The sequence below is a fragment of the Malaclemys terrapin genome, chromosome 3 (genome assembly GCF_027887155.1).
Source record: "Malaclemys terrapin pileata isolate rMalTer1 chromosome 3, rMalTer1.hap1, whole genome shotgun sequence".
Classification (NCBI taxonomy): Eukaryota; Metazoa; Chordata; order Testudines; family Emydidae; genus Malaclemys; species Malaclemys terrapin.
Genome location: NC_071507.1, coordinates 111,393,317 through 111,409,548, shown reverse-complemented (window position 1 = coordinate 111,409,548; position 16,232 = coordinate 111,393,317). Strand labels below are relative to the sequence as shown.

Sequence of the window (16,232 nt, the reverse complement as noted above, 5' to 3'; positions counted from 1 at the left end):
TATTGTGGAATAAGTATTCTGCACTAGGTCCCCATATAGACACTTATTCCACTTGAAGAGTTCATGGATTAAGCTAAACTGTACAAGGGCATTTTTAGTGCAGAATAAGAATGTCCACAGGGAGCTAGTGTGGAATTGCTTTTGCACTTTTAATTCACACCTTAACTTATTTTACAATCACTTCCCAATGTAGACAAGCTCTGAATGAATGATTGCTCTAGTAATTATTATTAAAATAGCGTAAGAGTGTCATCCTCAGCATCTCAGTGGCTCACAACTTTGTCCTTGCTCTGCCCTGTTTCCCTTTTTTCCTTCGACATCCCATTTTACATCCTACGCTGTACCTTGTTACCCTCTCTTTTTTTCTCACACTGGGGCCTCCATGACTTCTTGCATGTTGACCCTGTCCCTGTAACTGCCTTTCTGCTCCAGTGTGCCATCTGTCCTCACTTTCCCTCCTTAAAATTCACCTCCTTCATTAACTGTCCACCACTGAGTTCTGCTGCTATGTCACCTGCTCCTACTGTCATGCTTGACCTTCTTCTCCCAATCTGAACAAGGAAGAAAAATAATATTAAGTAATAGTAAGAGTAAAACACAACATTGATAAAAATCAGAACTAAACTCAACAACTTCAGAAACAAAACTGTGTGATCCTTATTTGTTGTATGTGTCCTCCATTCCCCACATCTCCTTAGACCGTTGTCTTCTGTCATTACTTGCTGTGCTGTGTCTTATTTAGATTATAAGTTCCTCAGGACCAGGACAGGCTTTCTTCTATTATCATAAAGTGCTATGCAACTTATTGTACTTTATAACTAATAGCAAAGAGTCTTTCATACTCATTAGTATGCAAGAGCTCCATATATTTGATACCTTTTGTGATGCTAGTAAGGGACAGAGAAATACATTATACCTTCATTATAGTGGACACTTATAAACTGAATGTTTGTTTATAGTAAACAAAAAAGCTCTATCATCTATTTCAGAATGTAGTTTGCTATGCCTGTTCTCTCTAAAGAACTGCTTATTGTTGTTATGAACTGAAAAAATGCCCTGGAAATCTGCACCAAAGAAAAGTTGTAATCTATCCATTTTGAGGTATTCTCGAAGTACGAACTGCACACAAAGCTCCGTGCAAAATTTTTCACCAATTCATTTCATGCATTTTTGCATCTTCCAGATTTCACGTAACTGGGGATATTCTATTTTATTCACCCAGATCCTTGAAATCTTTCATTCACGAGTTTTTGTGCTATGTCATGTGCACTTTAGTTAATTTTGTGATGCTACTGCAATAGCTACTGGTGTGCCTGTGTGCAGATAGATGTCTCAATGAAGCAGAATGGATCTCAGAAGGCCGTCGCCCTTATGACTCAGAATACTAAATGTGAAGAAAGCATAAGAAATATGAAGTATGCAATCAATGGCAATGTAGATTAGAGTTAGAGTGTGCTTGCTCCTGGGACAAGGACACACACGCATGAATGGCGTGCTTTGTAAATATGATTCAAACGAAGACTAAAATCTGTAGCAAATAAATGTCAAAGACAGGAAAATGTAGTAAATTGGTTATCAAACAGGGGAATTAACAAGGAAACAGCTCTAGTCATATCCCTGGCTCATCAAAGATTCAACAAAACAGAATGGCCTGAACTAATACTTCAGGCTTGACACACACAAAAAGGTAGCTCAGCATGAATCAAAGTAAGAGGGCAGTTCACTTTAGGACAAGGACCCACATGCTTAGGAATGGGTGTATTTTATAAGTGTGCTGAAAAGTAAGTACAAGGTATGCAGTGAATAAATGTCAAATTAAAGCAACACAGTGGCCTGAATTTACATTATTCTAAGGTGGCTATCACACAAGGAAGGTCAGAAGGAATACATTCAGACACCTTGGGGAAAAATAAGGAAAGAAATAATCAGATCCCACTCTTTTGCTTTTAAAATATTATTAATAATACTTGTATTAAAGGGTTCAATTGTATTTCCAAAGCAAAGCTGGCTTTTCAGAACCAGCTCACCCAGAGGGTGCTCTGGGCAGTATCCTTCCTCAAGAAGCAGAATTCCTCCCAGATTGCAGCCTAAGTGACTTGCCTAAAGTCAAACAGGAAGTCTGTAGTGGAACGGGAGATTGAACTCTGATCTTCTGAGCCTCAGTTTAGTGCCTTAGTCACTGAGCTGTCCCCTTTCCTAATCAACAATATCTAATAGCTTCCACAGCATTTTCACACCTAGCACTGAAAATCATCTCGCTCAGAACTTTGTTGCAAAAGGAAAAAATGCTCAGTTTCATAGAAGTTCAGATAATTTGTCAGGAGCCACATTTTGATGAAAAATATTATTACCACAAATATTTCACTCAGCTGTACTTCAAAGTAACCATAAACTATAGAGCAGCAGCTGAGTTATGTGGATCATGTAGATTAATATTCAGTACTGTCTTCACCGACACATCAAAGTGCTCCCTCATACCATGGGTTCTGAAGATCATCACTTTCATTCTCAAGGTTAATCAGATATTCCTAGCACAGGGAAAGGTTCCATAGAAAAATTAATCTGGCTAAGAAGATATTTCATTCTCTACATTTAAACAAGGCTGGGTATTCTGGTTTTTTGTTTTTGTTTTTAAAGATGCAACTGTCAGGTCAAGAAAGACAGAGGGTCTGATTCCGCCATCTGTATTCACGACTGCTCTGACATTTTGAACCTTTCTTGCCCACAGATACAGCTGCGAAAGTGCAAGCAGCTAAAGATAAAGCTGGACAAGCTAACGCCACTGCAAATGATGTACTGGCTAGGATTAAAGACCTCAACCAGAACCTTCTTGGCTTAAAGAACAACTACAGCAAATGTGCAGATGATGTGGCCAAAACAAATGCTGTTGTGAAAGATTCCACCAAGAACAGTAAGATCTTTATTTTGTTTGTATGCTTTCCCCCTCATCCCCTCAAAAGAAAGATCTTTCCCTGCTGCCATGATGTGATTTATAGTGCATCAGTATAGTTTTTGTTACAATTCAGTACATGATCTTACTAGAGTACACTGCTGTAATAGGAATCTTTTTGTATAGCCTCCATGTTATTATACAGGCCTTAAAGATGGGAAAACCTTTGAATCTAAAGGATTGCTGCTGGTAACATAGGAAGAAAGTCTAGCATCAGCAGAATGAACACCTAGTGGATATATTTGCTCCAAAAACTATTCCTTAAATGGATGGAGGCGGGAGAAGAATCAAAGAAGCTATCATTGATTGGAGATTCCATCTCTAGATTCATCAAAGCTTCCCTTCCCTGTGCTAGGTTAATTAGCTAATGAGTTCTGTTAGGGATACACTTAATGACACCTTTTGTATTGATCATTGTCTTCTTTATAGAGCATAAAGGCAGTTCTGAGGCACAATAATTAAAAGGGACGTCTAGTGAAGCTGATTGGATGTATTTTAGCATTGAAGTGACTCCTGCTATCATATAGTGATGATTGTGTTAGAATTTTCACTGGAAGACCCTTTGTGTTTAGTGGATAAAGTTCAACAATTTAAATTGCAGCATGCTGTATAGTTCAATAAATCCTAGATATAATACTATTTGTTGTGTTCAAGAACATGTTGACTCAGAAACAAAAAAACAAAAGGATCTGTCACTTGAAGTTGGAAGCCTAAATTAGGTCACGTGGATGAGTGATCAGATTGGCAGTTAGGCACCCGTTTATCCTGTTTAAATCTGCCCGAGTTTGATAACTAAGTTCTAGTTGTGTATTTCTGGCTGTGGGTAATGAGTTTCTCCAAACAAATCCTGTCCTGTAAGTTACTTGGCTTTTGTGTTTTGCACTTTTTAAAAATATTATCTTGCAATATTTTCTTTTGTTTCTCTCTTGTCTCTATACCTTACCTACAGAAATCAGTATGTGTGTATGTGTGTTTATATAGGCATTGTCTAGGCAATGAGGCATCAGATACATACTATATATAATGCATGAGTGTGTGTGTGTGTGCGTGTGTATATATATATATATATATATAGCTATTTTTCAGTATCTGCTGCCTCATTGCCTACCGCAAGAGCTTTTTCATAGTGCTACATTTTGGTGCTGCATTAGAACATTTACATTTTTAAATGCTGCAACAATGGAACTAAAGATTTAAATTATTCTCGCAGAATGTACCATAAACAATATGCCTTATCTCAAAGTGAGGAGAAAGAGATTAACATAGGAGCTCTTGTTTTTTCTCAAGAACCTGGTGTCTTGTGCCTAGTAAGGGGTAAACCTTACATATCTTTATTCAGTTTGGATAAACATCCAAAATTTGGATATCTGTTTGGACCTTATCCAAACTTTTTGAGGCTGCCTTCTTATTACTGGTTTGCCCCCTTACTATATCAGCCGCACAGACTCTCCTTCCTGGACACCAGCTGCCATGCAAGTCAAATGTTTTATTCTACAGATCTTCTAGAGGTTGAGGGAGATTGAGAAAGCTGTGGGACTATTGGATGGCTGTATGTGGGAGGGAATTTCAGTCGTTCTAGAACTCAAGGAAAGGGGGAGAGGAGATGAGATCCTTATGTGAACTAATGGAGTTCATCTGAGAGATGGGAAAATATATGCAGTGGCTAATATTCTGTAAAATATTTTAATCACAATTATTATTGCACATGGGATAATCTGAAACTTGTGATCAGGATAAAATTTTTCCTAGTTGTGACCGTATAACCAAGTTAAAAATTAATTCTCTAAATTTTGTGCAAATAACTAATGAATTGCTCTTTTAATCCAACATGTTTCATTAAAGCAGGAATAAAGAAGAAAGGTAAACTCTGAACTTGGAGCTGTATTGTACCACAGTATTTTCTACCAGTACCAACCTCAGACATAACTACTGATCCATACTGCTACCATTTTCTCACATTGCAATTTTAAAATCAGTCTAAAAACATTCCTAAACTTATTATCCCCAGGGTTGTCTCAGGAAGCTGAATTTTCAGTAAGAATTTTCTTGGATTTTGCTATTGGTGTTTGTGTCCACTCTATCAGACTCTCCCTTCTAAATTTCTGCTTTTTTTTTCATATGAAGTTGCTGATGCAGATGCCACTGTTAAAACCCTGGAAAAGGAAGCAGATCGGCTACTGGATAAACTCAAACCAGTCAAAGAACTTCAGGATAATTTGGGGAAAAACATCTCTCAGATAAAAGAACTGATAAACCAAGCCCGGAAACAGGCCAATTCTGTAAGCACTTCTTTTTCAGTAACGCTGTGTTGTGGGTAGTTTGTATCCATTCATGCAGCAAAAGAAGCCATCCCAGTCCAAAATACCTCTGGTAAAGAGTGCAGTATAAATATCTAGGCAGACAGAACCTGATGTCTGGTTTTTCCCTGTGGTTTGCTCCCCATTTACAACACAGCCCTGTTGAATGAGGAATACCTATAGAAATGTTAGTACTATGGGACAATTGGGGGAGAGGTAGCTTGGATAAGGGTACAGGGAGGGGTCACGGAAGAGAAAATACCTCCGTATTTCGATAGTTGTGCACAAATTAATACTGAAACAATACCAAAATGATGTTTTCTGCCTCAGCATGGGTATAGTTATTAAAAACCTAATTTTGTAGGAGTTCCATTACTTATGAAACACATGGGTTTTGTAGCAGCAGATTTGGCTGCTTTTTGGACCATCTCAAGCTAACTGAAAATGTAGAGTGCACTTGCTTTCCTATTTTCTTGATATTTACTTCTCCTGGTAACAATTGAATAGGCCCTTGTGCTTGGGTTAAGAGCATATTTCCTTACCTGGTTACTGAGTCCAAAGTCTGTATCTCCAATGTAATTATATTTTTAAACTCAGGGATCAACTAGTGATAATAAACTTATTTGGCTTCTGACCTGCAATAATCAAGAAAACTTAAAGAAAATCCTAAGAGATGAACATTCAGTTAAGCTCCTGTATAATTCAAACAAAACCAACATACTGGAGCACAAATGGCTGAAAGGAACGTATGCACAATAATGGAGCCGTGGCATGTCTGCTCCATCTGATAAAGTGCATTTCGTCTTCTCATAGAAATATAGGTAAGACAGAAGGGCAGGTTCTTCATCATCATCATCCTTTTTCCCTGTATAACACATTTCATCCAAAGACTTCAAAGTACTTGGCCTCTCAGCATTTCTGTACACTATCGTTATCCTTATTCTATGGATGGGAAAGCTAACATGGAGAGAAATTAAATGACTTGCCCAAATTCACATAGCAACTATGTCTGAAGGGCCAGAAATGAGTCTGGCTCTCTAGATTGTCTTTGCTAACTAGTAAACCATGTTCTTTTACTGTCCTTGATCTTTTATCCTTTCAATGTTTTTTTTCAGATTCATAAAAAGCTCTCATCAAACATATAAATGGTTGCAAGCATGCAGGCTCCTAAATCTTTGTGAATGTAGCATGATATATTTCAGAATAGTTAAATTTTATAAATTAGTATTTTAAAACTTTGTCTGGAGGCTGCAATAGGACATTATAAGTGTACACGCCTGAGACAAATATAAAATACAAATATCAGTTGATTAAAACTAAATGATCCATGAACGCAACAAAACTTTTAGTGCCCCCCAAAACATATCTCTCACATGACACATTCAGACCCTACCCAGTCCTCTCTGCTGCCCTCAGTGAGGTACTGGGTTCCCTCAGTTCACCAAACCTGAATTCTAAGTAGGCCCTGATCCAGAAAGTAAATTTTACGGATACAGACTAACACGGCTGCTACTCCTGAAACCGTTCAGAACCTACATAACTTTAAGCACGTAAGTAGTAACAATGACCTCAGTGGGACGACTCACATGCTTAAATTTATGCAGGAACTGCAGTGATTTTCAGCATCAGGGCTTTAATTCATTTCTGTAGCCAGAGAGCTTGGAGAAAGCAAATAACAATGTTTGTTTGCTTGCTTTTGGTACCAAGAATCCAGAAGCCATTAAATGGTCCACGTAATTACTGTGGAATTTCTTCTTTAGTGTGTACGCCATTCACCTTAATACCCACTGAGTTGATCATGGTTACAGTCAATGTCAAAGGAACTTATAATCATCACTAATAGATTATGATATTTAAGACTTAACAAGGATCCATTAAAATGGAACTAGCAACATCTGACAGGAAAAGGAATCTAATCTTAATATAAAACAAGGAAACCTGGAATATATAGTGGTGAAGAATGTCTCAGTTGGAGGCTACTACAGAACCATGTAGTTATGAAACCAATTATTGGTAGAAAGTGCTTTGAGATCACCTGATGAAAAGTGCTATATAAGAACTAGGTATTATTACTATTTATTATTATTTATTATTTATTTATTAAATAGAGCAGCCATACAAGTCAAGATGGTGTCTCTATTATTCTTTTATCTAGCCAACTTTTGAATATCTCCACCACGTGAACTACCACAGCTTCCCCATTATCTACTGTAGTAATTCTTAATGTAAAATAAATTTCCTCCTGATGTCATGTCTGAATGCCAGGTTAAGCTACCACTGCCCTTGATCACAATTTATCCTCCTAAACAAGGAAATCACATTTCAGTGTTTCAGATACTGACTGGCAAGCACCAATGCCTACTCCTCAATAATATGTGTGACACAGAAATGAAACAAAAGCACAATCCGATTGCAGTTATTCTGAAGCACCATAAGTTTTCCCTGGAATAATGAGCTGTAACTCGGGTTCTCTCTGCTGTGTTTTCTTTGAAGATCAAAGTCTCTGTGGCTTCTGGAGGTGACTGTATTCGCACGTACAGACCGGAAATAAAGAAAGGAAGCTACAACACTGTCATTGTCAATGTGAAGACAGCAGTAGCCGACAACCTTCTTTTTTATCTTGGAAGTGCCAAATTTGTAAGTGTGGTTTCAGTTTTCCCTTGTCAGAGTTTCTCAATCAAATTGGATCACTGACATACAAAAAAGAGGAGAATGTTTCTTCCCAGAGGCTTCAGAGAAACATCATAGAGCCTGGGAGTTTTACTGGTTAGTTAGTTACTGTTTCTCATAGAAGAAGCAAAAAATATTGCCTTTTATATTAATATAGGTTTTTAGAAATAACATAGGGGGCAAATATTTTGTTTCTAGCTAGGAATCAAATTTGAGACTCCTTTATGAACTGCATTACAGCTGTAAGAACTGCCATATGACAGGGGCGACTTTTGGTTTGTTTCTCATGTATTTTCCCTTGGGAATGAAATAGCTAATCATCTTAAATCTGTCAAAGATCCTGCTTACTATGACTTCAAGTCAAGACTATAACTTCAGGAATGTGTAGAGACGAAAGATTCAGTTTTCTATGAACCCTCCAGCAAACAGGCTTCTAGAACCATCAATAATAATTCAATGAATGGAAAAAGTGTTCTTTTCCTAACATCCTGAGCTATGCATTATTTTCCTACTATAAATGAAGATTTAGGATGGCAGTGTGTATTAACCTATAAAACGCTCGCATTTTCCATTTTAGGATTGCCAGGCAAATGAATGTTTGTATAGTATTTCAGTTAACAACTTGAGAGACAGTCAATGATCCATCATTGTGTAGACACACATCACTTAGCAAGATGGGAACCTGGGGCTAAGAGGTTGAGGACTGAACTTAGGTCTCTCATGGGAGTTACTGTATAAATTTTGTTATGTGAGCATGGGTCTCGAGGCCCATTAGGTTATTAATGATCTTCAGAAGCTGGAAGGGGTAGGGATTTACAAGGATTGTTCTAATCCCAGTATTTGATTCCTTATACCATAGATTGTTTTTTGTGTCTTAGACTGACTTCTTGGCCATAGAGATGCGTAAAGGCAAGGTGAACTTCTTGTGGGATGTGGGATCTGGCGTTGGACGGGTTGAGTATCCAGATCTGACCATTGATGATGCATTTTGGTACCGGATTGAAGCCTCTAGGCAAGTACTCAATTAATTTGCAAGCTTTAGTTCTTACCCCAAAAAATGATGAAACTGAGCAAGCAATCTGTCAGGTTCACTCTCTTCAGAGTCACATTCTTAAATACAGCATTTGTAACAGTAGTTTTAAAAAAGAGGTACCTTTGACGATGATAAATATAATCCAGTTTAATGGATTTTTGAACCTGTGTCCAATAGTACGTTTTCAGAGAGTTTGTAGCCAAAGAGGTTATAAATGTGTTACACAGCGTGTCTCTCTGACTGCTATTGAAATATATTACACATGTTTAATGTCCATAATCTGCTTTTACCCATGTACTTCTTTGCCCTTCCTCCTTCAGTCCACACAAAATCCAACAACTAAAAGCTCCCCTTTTTTTACTCCTCATGTTATAGCCTCTTGTTATCACTTTAAGACCCTTCACATCTTTGCCCCTCCTTCCTTAGCCACTCTTGTATTTTATGTGGAGCCCCCAGCCCTCTATTCTGTCAGTGATGCCAGTCTTACCCCCACTTCCACTTCTCTCAAATTCCTCTTTGTGCTCGGAACACCTTTCCTCAATGCATCAGTAAGACAAACTCTCTCCTCCAAACTTCTTCTTATGACACACTTCTAGCATGAGGCCTACAAGAATTTAGCCAAATAACTGTGGCTTAGTAGACAAGAATTTTGGGATAGATTATCTAAAAGATGTAGTTGTATGTGCTGTTCCACTCCCCAACTTTTTGTCTGTTTGCTTATCAGAGTGTAAGCACTTCATGTCAGGGTCTGTGTCATCATATGTGTGTGTACAAATAAATATTGATAATAACGTTTAAAACGTTACTCATTAGCACAGAATCATTTTTAAAATGTTTAAAAGTTAAAGGCTATTTTTGCACTCAAACTGAAAACTATATTTTTCTCTCTGGTTTTCAATGAATTGTGTCTTTTCAAAACCTCTTGGTTTGATGCGGTATTGGGAATGGATGGCCTGTCACATCCCAGTACATTGATTCTTACTTAACATGCCAACCTAATAGGCACAATGCCCCTTCATGCTGAAAACATTTGAAAAGATGTGGTTTATGGGAAATCAACATTAAAAATATTTTGGTCTGTTTAAACAACACAGATTTTTTACATGCTTTGGAAAAAAAGCAAGTGTTGAGTGTTTTTTAATTTTAGAAGTTTAGATAAATTAATAGCTGAAAGTTATGTTGGCTTCTTGATCCATATATTTGGAGGCACTATATTGGTATTTCCCTGAAGTGCATACCATCTGGTACAGCAATTAAGACCAAAAGAATAAGTTAGTTTAAAAAAACTAGATGTGTTTGAATCTCTGTGCATACTATCTATTTACTGTAGGGGTAGGCACTATTAAAATCTTTATAATTTTTACTTTGGTAAGTAGATAACATTACTGCATTTAGCATAAGGAACACTATATTTCATGCATAAACAATATCATGTCCGCACTAATTATTTGCAAAGGGAGCTGTAATATTTTAATAGCAAACCATGCTACATGTGTGTACTATGTATATGATGTGTCCTTTATTTGCTAGTGATGAACAAATCCCTATAATTTATGTAATATCAGATCAAATGAAATCAGATAAAGAACATGAATCCTAATTTGAATAAATCTTTTCCCATCATAATATGTTAATTTTACATAGTGTTAGACACACAAAAGATAAAATAGTCATCAAATGAGACAGGAAGAAAAAATAGGAGTTTTAATTTCTATGATGTCCATAGCTTTCAGAAGAGGGAAATGATGTTCAATTTAAACAATTTAATGAAATCACAGAATAAGCCATTCAAAGCAGAGAGCTAAATAAAATTTCAGCAGAGTGTCCAAATGCTGGCTCAATTAAATCTTATAGCTGGGAAAACTCAAATTGGGATACTTATGCAAGATCTTCATCAGGTTAGTGCGGTGTGAGTTCATATTACACATACTGAAATAACTGCACGTCACAGTAGTACAGGACTTTCATTTACAGGAAAACTATTTCAGCAGAAAATGGAGTCAGGACATGATATAGACATCCTACAAATTCACATTGCCTATTAAGCTGTTGTTCGTGATATATAGGGCATTAGATCTAAAGCAACTGGAACAAACTGCTAAATCAGCAAGGGAAGCAATTACAGTAGCACAAGTCTGAGGAGTGGAGCAGTGTTTAGAAGGATTAGATTATGGAGACACTAGTTGGATTTTTAGGATCAAGATGAACTCAGGACTGGTTTTGTATTCTTAAAGCAGAATCAAGGGAGCACACGCTGAAGACCTTTAATTTGCATCATTATTGTATCACTAATAGCATTCTTGCATCCCTTGATAAAGGTCTCAGACCAATTGCACCAGTTTCATTTTCTCATCTTCTCTCTTTAAATTTTGGCCAGATTCAGCTGCATACTTTTGAATTTACTTGACACCACTAACAATTATATCCAGTGGTGGGGATACTTGCTCCTCTAATGGGCTCCCTGCAACCTCTGAAGCTTTGGGACTTTTTCTGGGGAGCAGAGAGGAAGAAGATAGTGCGCGCACACACACACACACTGCCTTGGGTCTCTAGGAAGGGTCAAAAAGTGGGGGTAGGTGGGCGTCACTTACCTGAACAAAAGAGCAACTGGAAGAGACTGGCTCAGTTTAGGGGGCAGACCAGCACATGCACTGGGGGATGGGATTAAAGCAGTTCTGTAGGTGTGTGTGTATATGCACAGATGTATACACACACAAATGATAATGTTGCAATTTTAGAATTATACAGCACCTCTTATCCAGGGATCCCAACACATTTTAAAAAGGAGCAGAAACTGACACGCAAAGATGACTGAATTGTTCAAGTTCACTCAGCAGAGTGGGGAATAAAATCCAGATGTGGGAGGGGATATTCTTTCTCTCATTTTGAGGCAGCATGGTCTAATGGTTAGAGCAGGGGACTGAGGCAAATTCTAGCTTGGACAATTCGCTTAACCTCTGAGTCACAGTTTCCTGGTCTGTCGGATGGGTACAGTAATGATTGCATATATTTTGTAGAGTATATTTTTAATTACAGTCTAGCAGTACTTTTCTATGTTTATATGTTTAAAATATGCCTATATATAAATATGAATACAATATGTACATACACATATACAGTATGTATATATATGTGTGTGTGTGTGTTTCACCCTGAAAACTTAATATTGTTGCAAGTAATTAAAGTACAACTTATGTTATTCCATTGGTATTCCCTAGTGCAGGGACTGTTATGTATATTGTGAGTATGTTATTTTCTTGTAAAGGTAAAAACTAATTGGGATAAAAATCCTGATCAATGAAAACACTGAGAAGAAGGCAAAATTTACATAAAGTTTTACTGTATGAGAATCATGTTAAACAAGTTATCAATACACAAAGCAGTCAATTCTGTGACACAATCAAATACAATAAAGACTTGATCCAAAGCCCAACAGAGTCAATGAAAAGACTCCAATTGACCTCACTGGGTTTTGAATCAGGCCTAGTCTAATTCTTGGTTTATTCAAAGATACCACCTCATTATTATTACTTAGCAATCTTGCTGAGAAGGTTGAAACCATCTATTTTCCATTAAGGGGAACCTTAACTTTCTGTTTGGAATATTCTTCCTTTGGGGAAGAACAGCTGTAGAAAGAGATGTTTATTTTAGGCACATACACTTTACTGCCAGCCCACTTTGCTCTTTGTAACTCCCCTCTCAAGTGGATTAAAGAGCAAGTATGTATATGTGGTGCTACAAAAGTTATTCAGATGGTGATGGCTAGTGGAAGGTGAAGCCCACTTGCTCCATGCATCTCTTAAGTAGTAAGCATTTATGAATAGTGCAGTGTGCATTTTTCAGATTGTCAGTTACCAAGGTGCTGGTACATGTTCTCCAGTCTGCCAAGTATCTCATAGGAACCCAGCTGTCACTTACAAATTATCATTCAAATCCTATTAATGTCTCTTATCCTCGACAACTGTTCTTCCTTTCAAGCTCACTAGCCCTTCTCAAATGAGAGAGAGAGTTATTTAAGGAGGAGGATCTGTTGTTAGCACTGTATTCTAGTTGAAGATCAAAGATCCCCTCTGCTGTTTAGGACATGTGAGAGCTCTTAAAAATGTGTACTATATTCTGCCCAGTGATTTCAGATTTATTGAATTTGGTCTTTTACTCTGGTTTTACTGAATATTGATTTTAGTACACTACAGTTTGAAGGCACCAAACATTATCTTTCAGTAACCTCCAAATATGAGTGGCTTAAAGGTGCCACAAGTACTCCTGTTCTTCTTTATACTCACCCTGTTCTTTCACCAATTCCTGTACTGACTATTTCTACCCTTTTAGGTATATAAGCCAAAAGTCTATACATTTTTGAGATAATAAAATTCAGAGTTTCAATGGAATTGAGATTTATATATTTACAGGAGTCTTGCTCTCTCTCCTCACCCCCTCCAACACCTTGATTCAGTAGAGTGCCTAAACTCGTGTAATTTTAAACACAAGAGTAGTCCCACTGACTTTAATGGGACTACTCGCGTACTTAAAGTTATGTTCAGGCTTCATTGCTTTACTTTGGATGTGGTCCTGAAGTAAAATATTGGATAGTGCTAATCACAAGTTCCTTCTAAGTGGTAACTCTTAGGCTTACTGCTTACTTCAGCACTCACAGACATATTTTCTTTTAATGAGAAAAAAAATTGATTTTATATGTTTAAATCCAGACAATTTTATGATACTTTGTAAAACGAAAGTAAAGTTTTGATTTGCTAGCTGAGACATGATAAAGGGGTGGGGCCCGTGGCTATTTTTCAAGCTAGAAATGCTACCTGGGAAGGCTTTAGGTGAAATGTTATCTTATTACCTCTGTCTATCCAGAAACTCTCTTGTATCAGAAATGCAAATATCAGTTCTAGTTTCTGAGAAAAGGTCATTTAGCTTTGCTTTAAATAGTTAGGGAATTATTTTTTAGAATAAAATGGGGTAGCCCACAAAGATACAGAAGATGAATAGCTAAACATTATTCAATTAGCTAGGTAGTAATTCTTGACAGATATAGGAAGTAAGTGAAGTGGGTGAAATTATGTGTGGACTGTTATAGAAGAAAAAGACAAGTTGTAGTAAACTCAGTATGTTTCCCTATTAATCACAGATAACGTAAGTTAAATATGTTCCATATAACAACATGAATTCATAATTCAGTCTGTATTAGGATTGCATGATCATATGCCCATATTAAGAATGCCCACATTATCATGACATTGATCATATGTGAAATCCAAGATCTAATTGTAAAACTAGGGGATTTACCTTTCCAACGATTTTGGCATGGAAAAAAACTCTTAATAATGTAGGAGGAGTTCACATGTGACAGTTCAAGGTCAAAGGTAAAATCCAAAAGGTCATACTTTAGGTACAATATTGAGACATTGTGGAAAATTAATAGGAAACTAACCTTTCCTTTGAAATAACCTTTCCATGAGGCTAATAGTCTGTGGGGGAGTTCATACCTTATTGTGCAAAAGTACATAAAGTGGTTTCCATTAAGCTGTAAGTATTGGCCAACAGTTACCACGCCAATATCTGAGATACTGCATTTATTTCCTACCCTGAATACAGAAACAGGAAACACTGAAGAAACTGTTCACAAAGTGGCAAATCATATTATAAAATATAAAAAGGCAATTTTAAACACAACGAGGCAGCCATTTTAAACATAATGGGCTTGTGTCTGAGTATAATAATCAACCAGGGAGCTCCTTTGTGGAGGATGCAGGTCTCCTGCATTACAATGAAGTAAATTAAAGGACTTTGTTATATGATCATCCACTTCAGAGGAATAAAATTAATCAAATACTCCATATGAAGTTCAGAAATGAATTTGAATCATAGGCTACTTCATTTGTTGTCAAGATACAATTACACCATACTATTTTGGTCATAGAGAATCTTCACTTTTGATAATTACTATTTTAGTGGGTGAATTCACCATGTAATGCATGCATATAGTGAATTATATGCAGTGAGAATACTGAGGTGAGAATAAACATCTGTTATGTGATCAGATTTGGTGCTTGCACAGGTATATGAGAACTAAGAAACCTCTATTGATTTGTATTAAAAACTGAATAGTACCAGGTTACAAACAGACCAGTAGTGTGTGTCACTTGTCAAAGATGTCTGGAAAATATGAGGCTTTATTTGTTGTGGTTTAACAGCAGATGTATTTACTTATTTATTTGCTTTGGTCCAATTCCAAGGACTGGAAGAAATGGCACAATTTCAGTACAAGCTCTGGATGGTCCCAAAGCAACCATCATGCCAAGTACCTTCAGCGCAGTCTCTCCACCTGGTTATACTATTCTGGATGTAGATGCAAATGCCGTGTTGTTCGTTGGTGGTCTAACTGATAAAATTAAGGTAATGTACTTCCTCACTGTTGGTGCATTAATCCTTTCGTTTGGTTATTTACATGGGCAGTGCCTGCTATTATAATTAGTGAATGTATATTTATTGTAGTGAAAGCATGAGACTCGCTGGCCAGCATGGGTTCCCTAGTGACTGGCTATGGCATGCCAGACTTTTCTCCTTTTGTGTCCCCTGCCAAAAGCCATTTTGTCCCAGTGATAGTTTGCTGCTTCTTGTGACTTGGCCCTCCATCCGGGTCACATAGAATCCCACCCCATCCAGGGTAGACCATTAGTCGCACAAATAATAGTTGGTCAACTTCACATTGGACCTTCAGTCAGACTCCAGACTCACTAGTCCTTACCCCTGGTGTCAGGGGCTTTCAATAGTCCTTACCCATTCTTAGGGAATTTCAACTGCACCTTTCTCCGTGGGCTGGTAGCGGAATCTAGGCAATCCTTTTCTACTGGGTTCTGGTCAAGGGACCCTTGAATAGGCAGTCAGTGCCTGACTGCACAGACCTCCCTAGACCACGTCCTACATTTCCCTGTCTTGCTCCTTTCCCTTAGTCTTTTCCTGGGCTCTTCTGTATCAGCTTTGTTCTTGGTAAGCCTCCTCTCTACAGAGCTTTTTAGAACTTTCTGTTACCCAGCTGGTTCTGCTGCAGAAGTGTTTTCTCCACTCCCTCACAGGGCAATCCCTGAATCTGTAGGAGTCTTTCCACTCCCTGCCCACACTTCCACCAGTGTGCAGAATCCAGAGTGGACTCATGTCCTGCTGCTTTCTTTTTCAACTTCCTTGGGTTCCCTGCTGCAGACCTATCTACCTTCTATCTGCCAGCAGCCCAGCTCAGCTCTCTGACTCTAGCCAGGCTCCTCTACTGAGTGAGAGC

The 16,232-nt window shown here is 37.7% G+C and overlaps 1 protein-coding gene across 9 annotated transcripts in view; it reads left to right on the top strand.

Moving 5' to 3' along the window:
- The window catches only part of LAMA2 (laminin subunit alpha 2), a 474,663-nt gene that overhangs the window by 408,342 nt on the left and 50,089 nt on the right, over positions 1-16,232 (top strand). For all 9 annotated transcript variants that reach the window (XM_054023114.1, XM_054023113.1, XM_054023109.1 and 6 more), the window contains 5 exons: positions 2,729-2,911; positions 5,075-5,229; positions 7,741-7,884; positions 8,796-8,929; positions 15,193-15,352. In XM_054023114.1, coding sequence (XP_053879089.1) covers positions 2,729-2,911; positions 5,075-5,229; positions 7,741-7,884; positions 8,796-8,929; positions 15,193-15,352 — 776 coding nt within the window. The remainder of the gene's footprint in view (positions 1-2,728; positions 2,912-5,074; positions 5,230-7,740; positions 7,885-8,795; positions 8,930-15,192; positions 15,353-16,232) is intronic.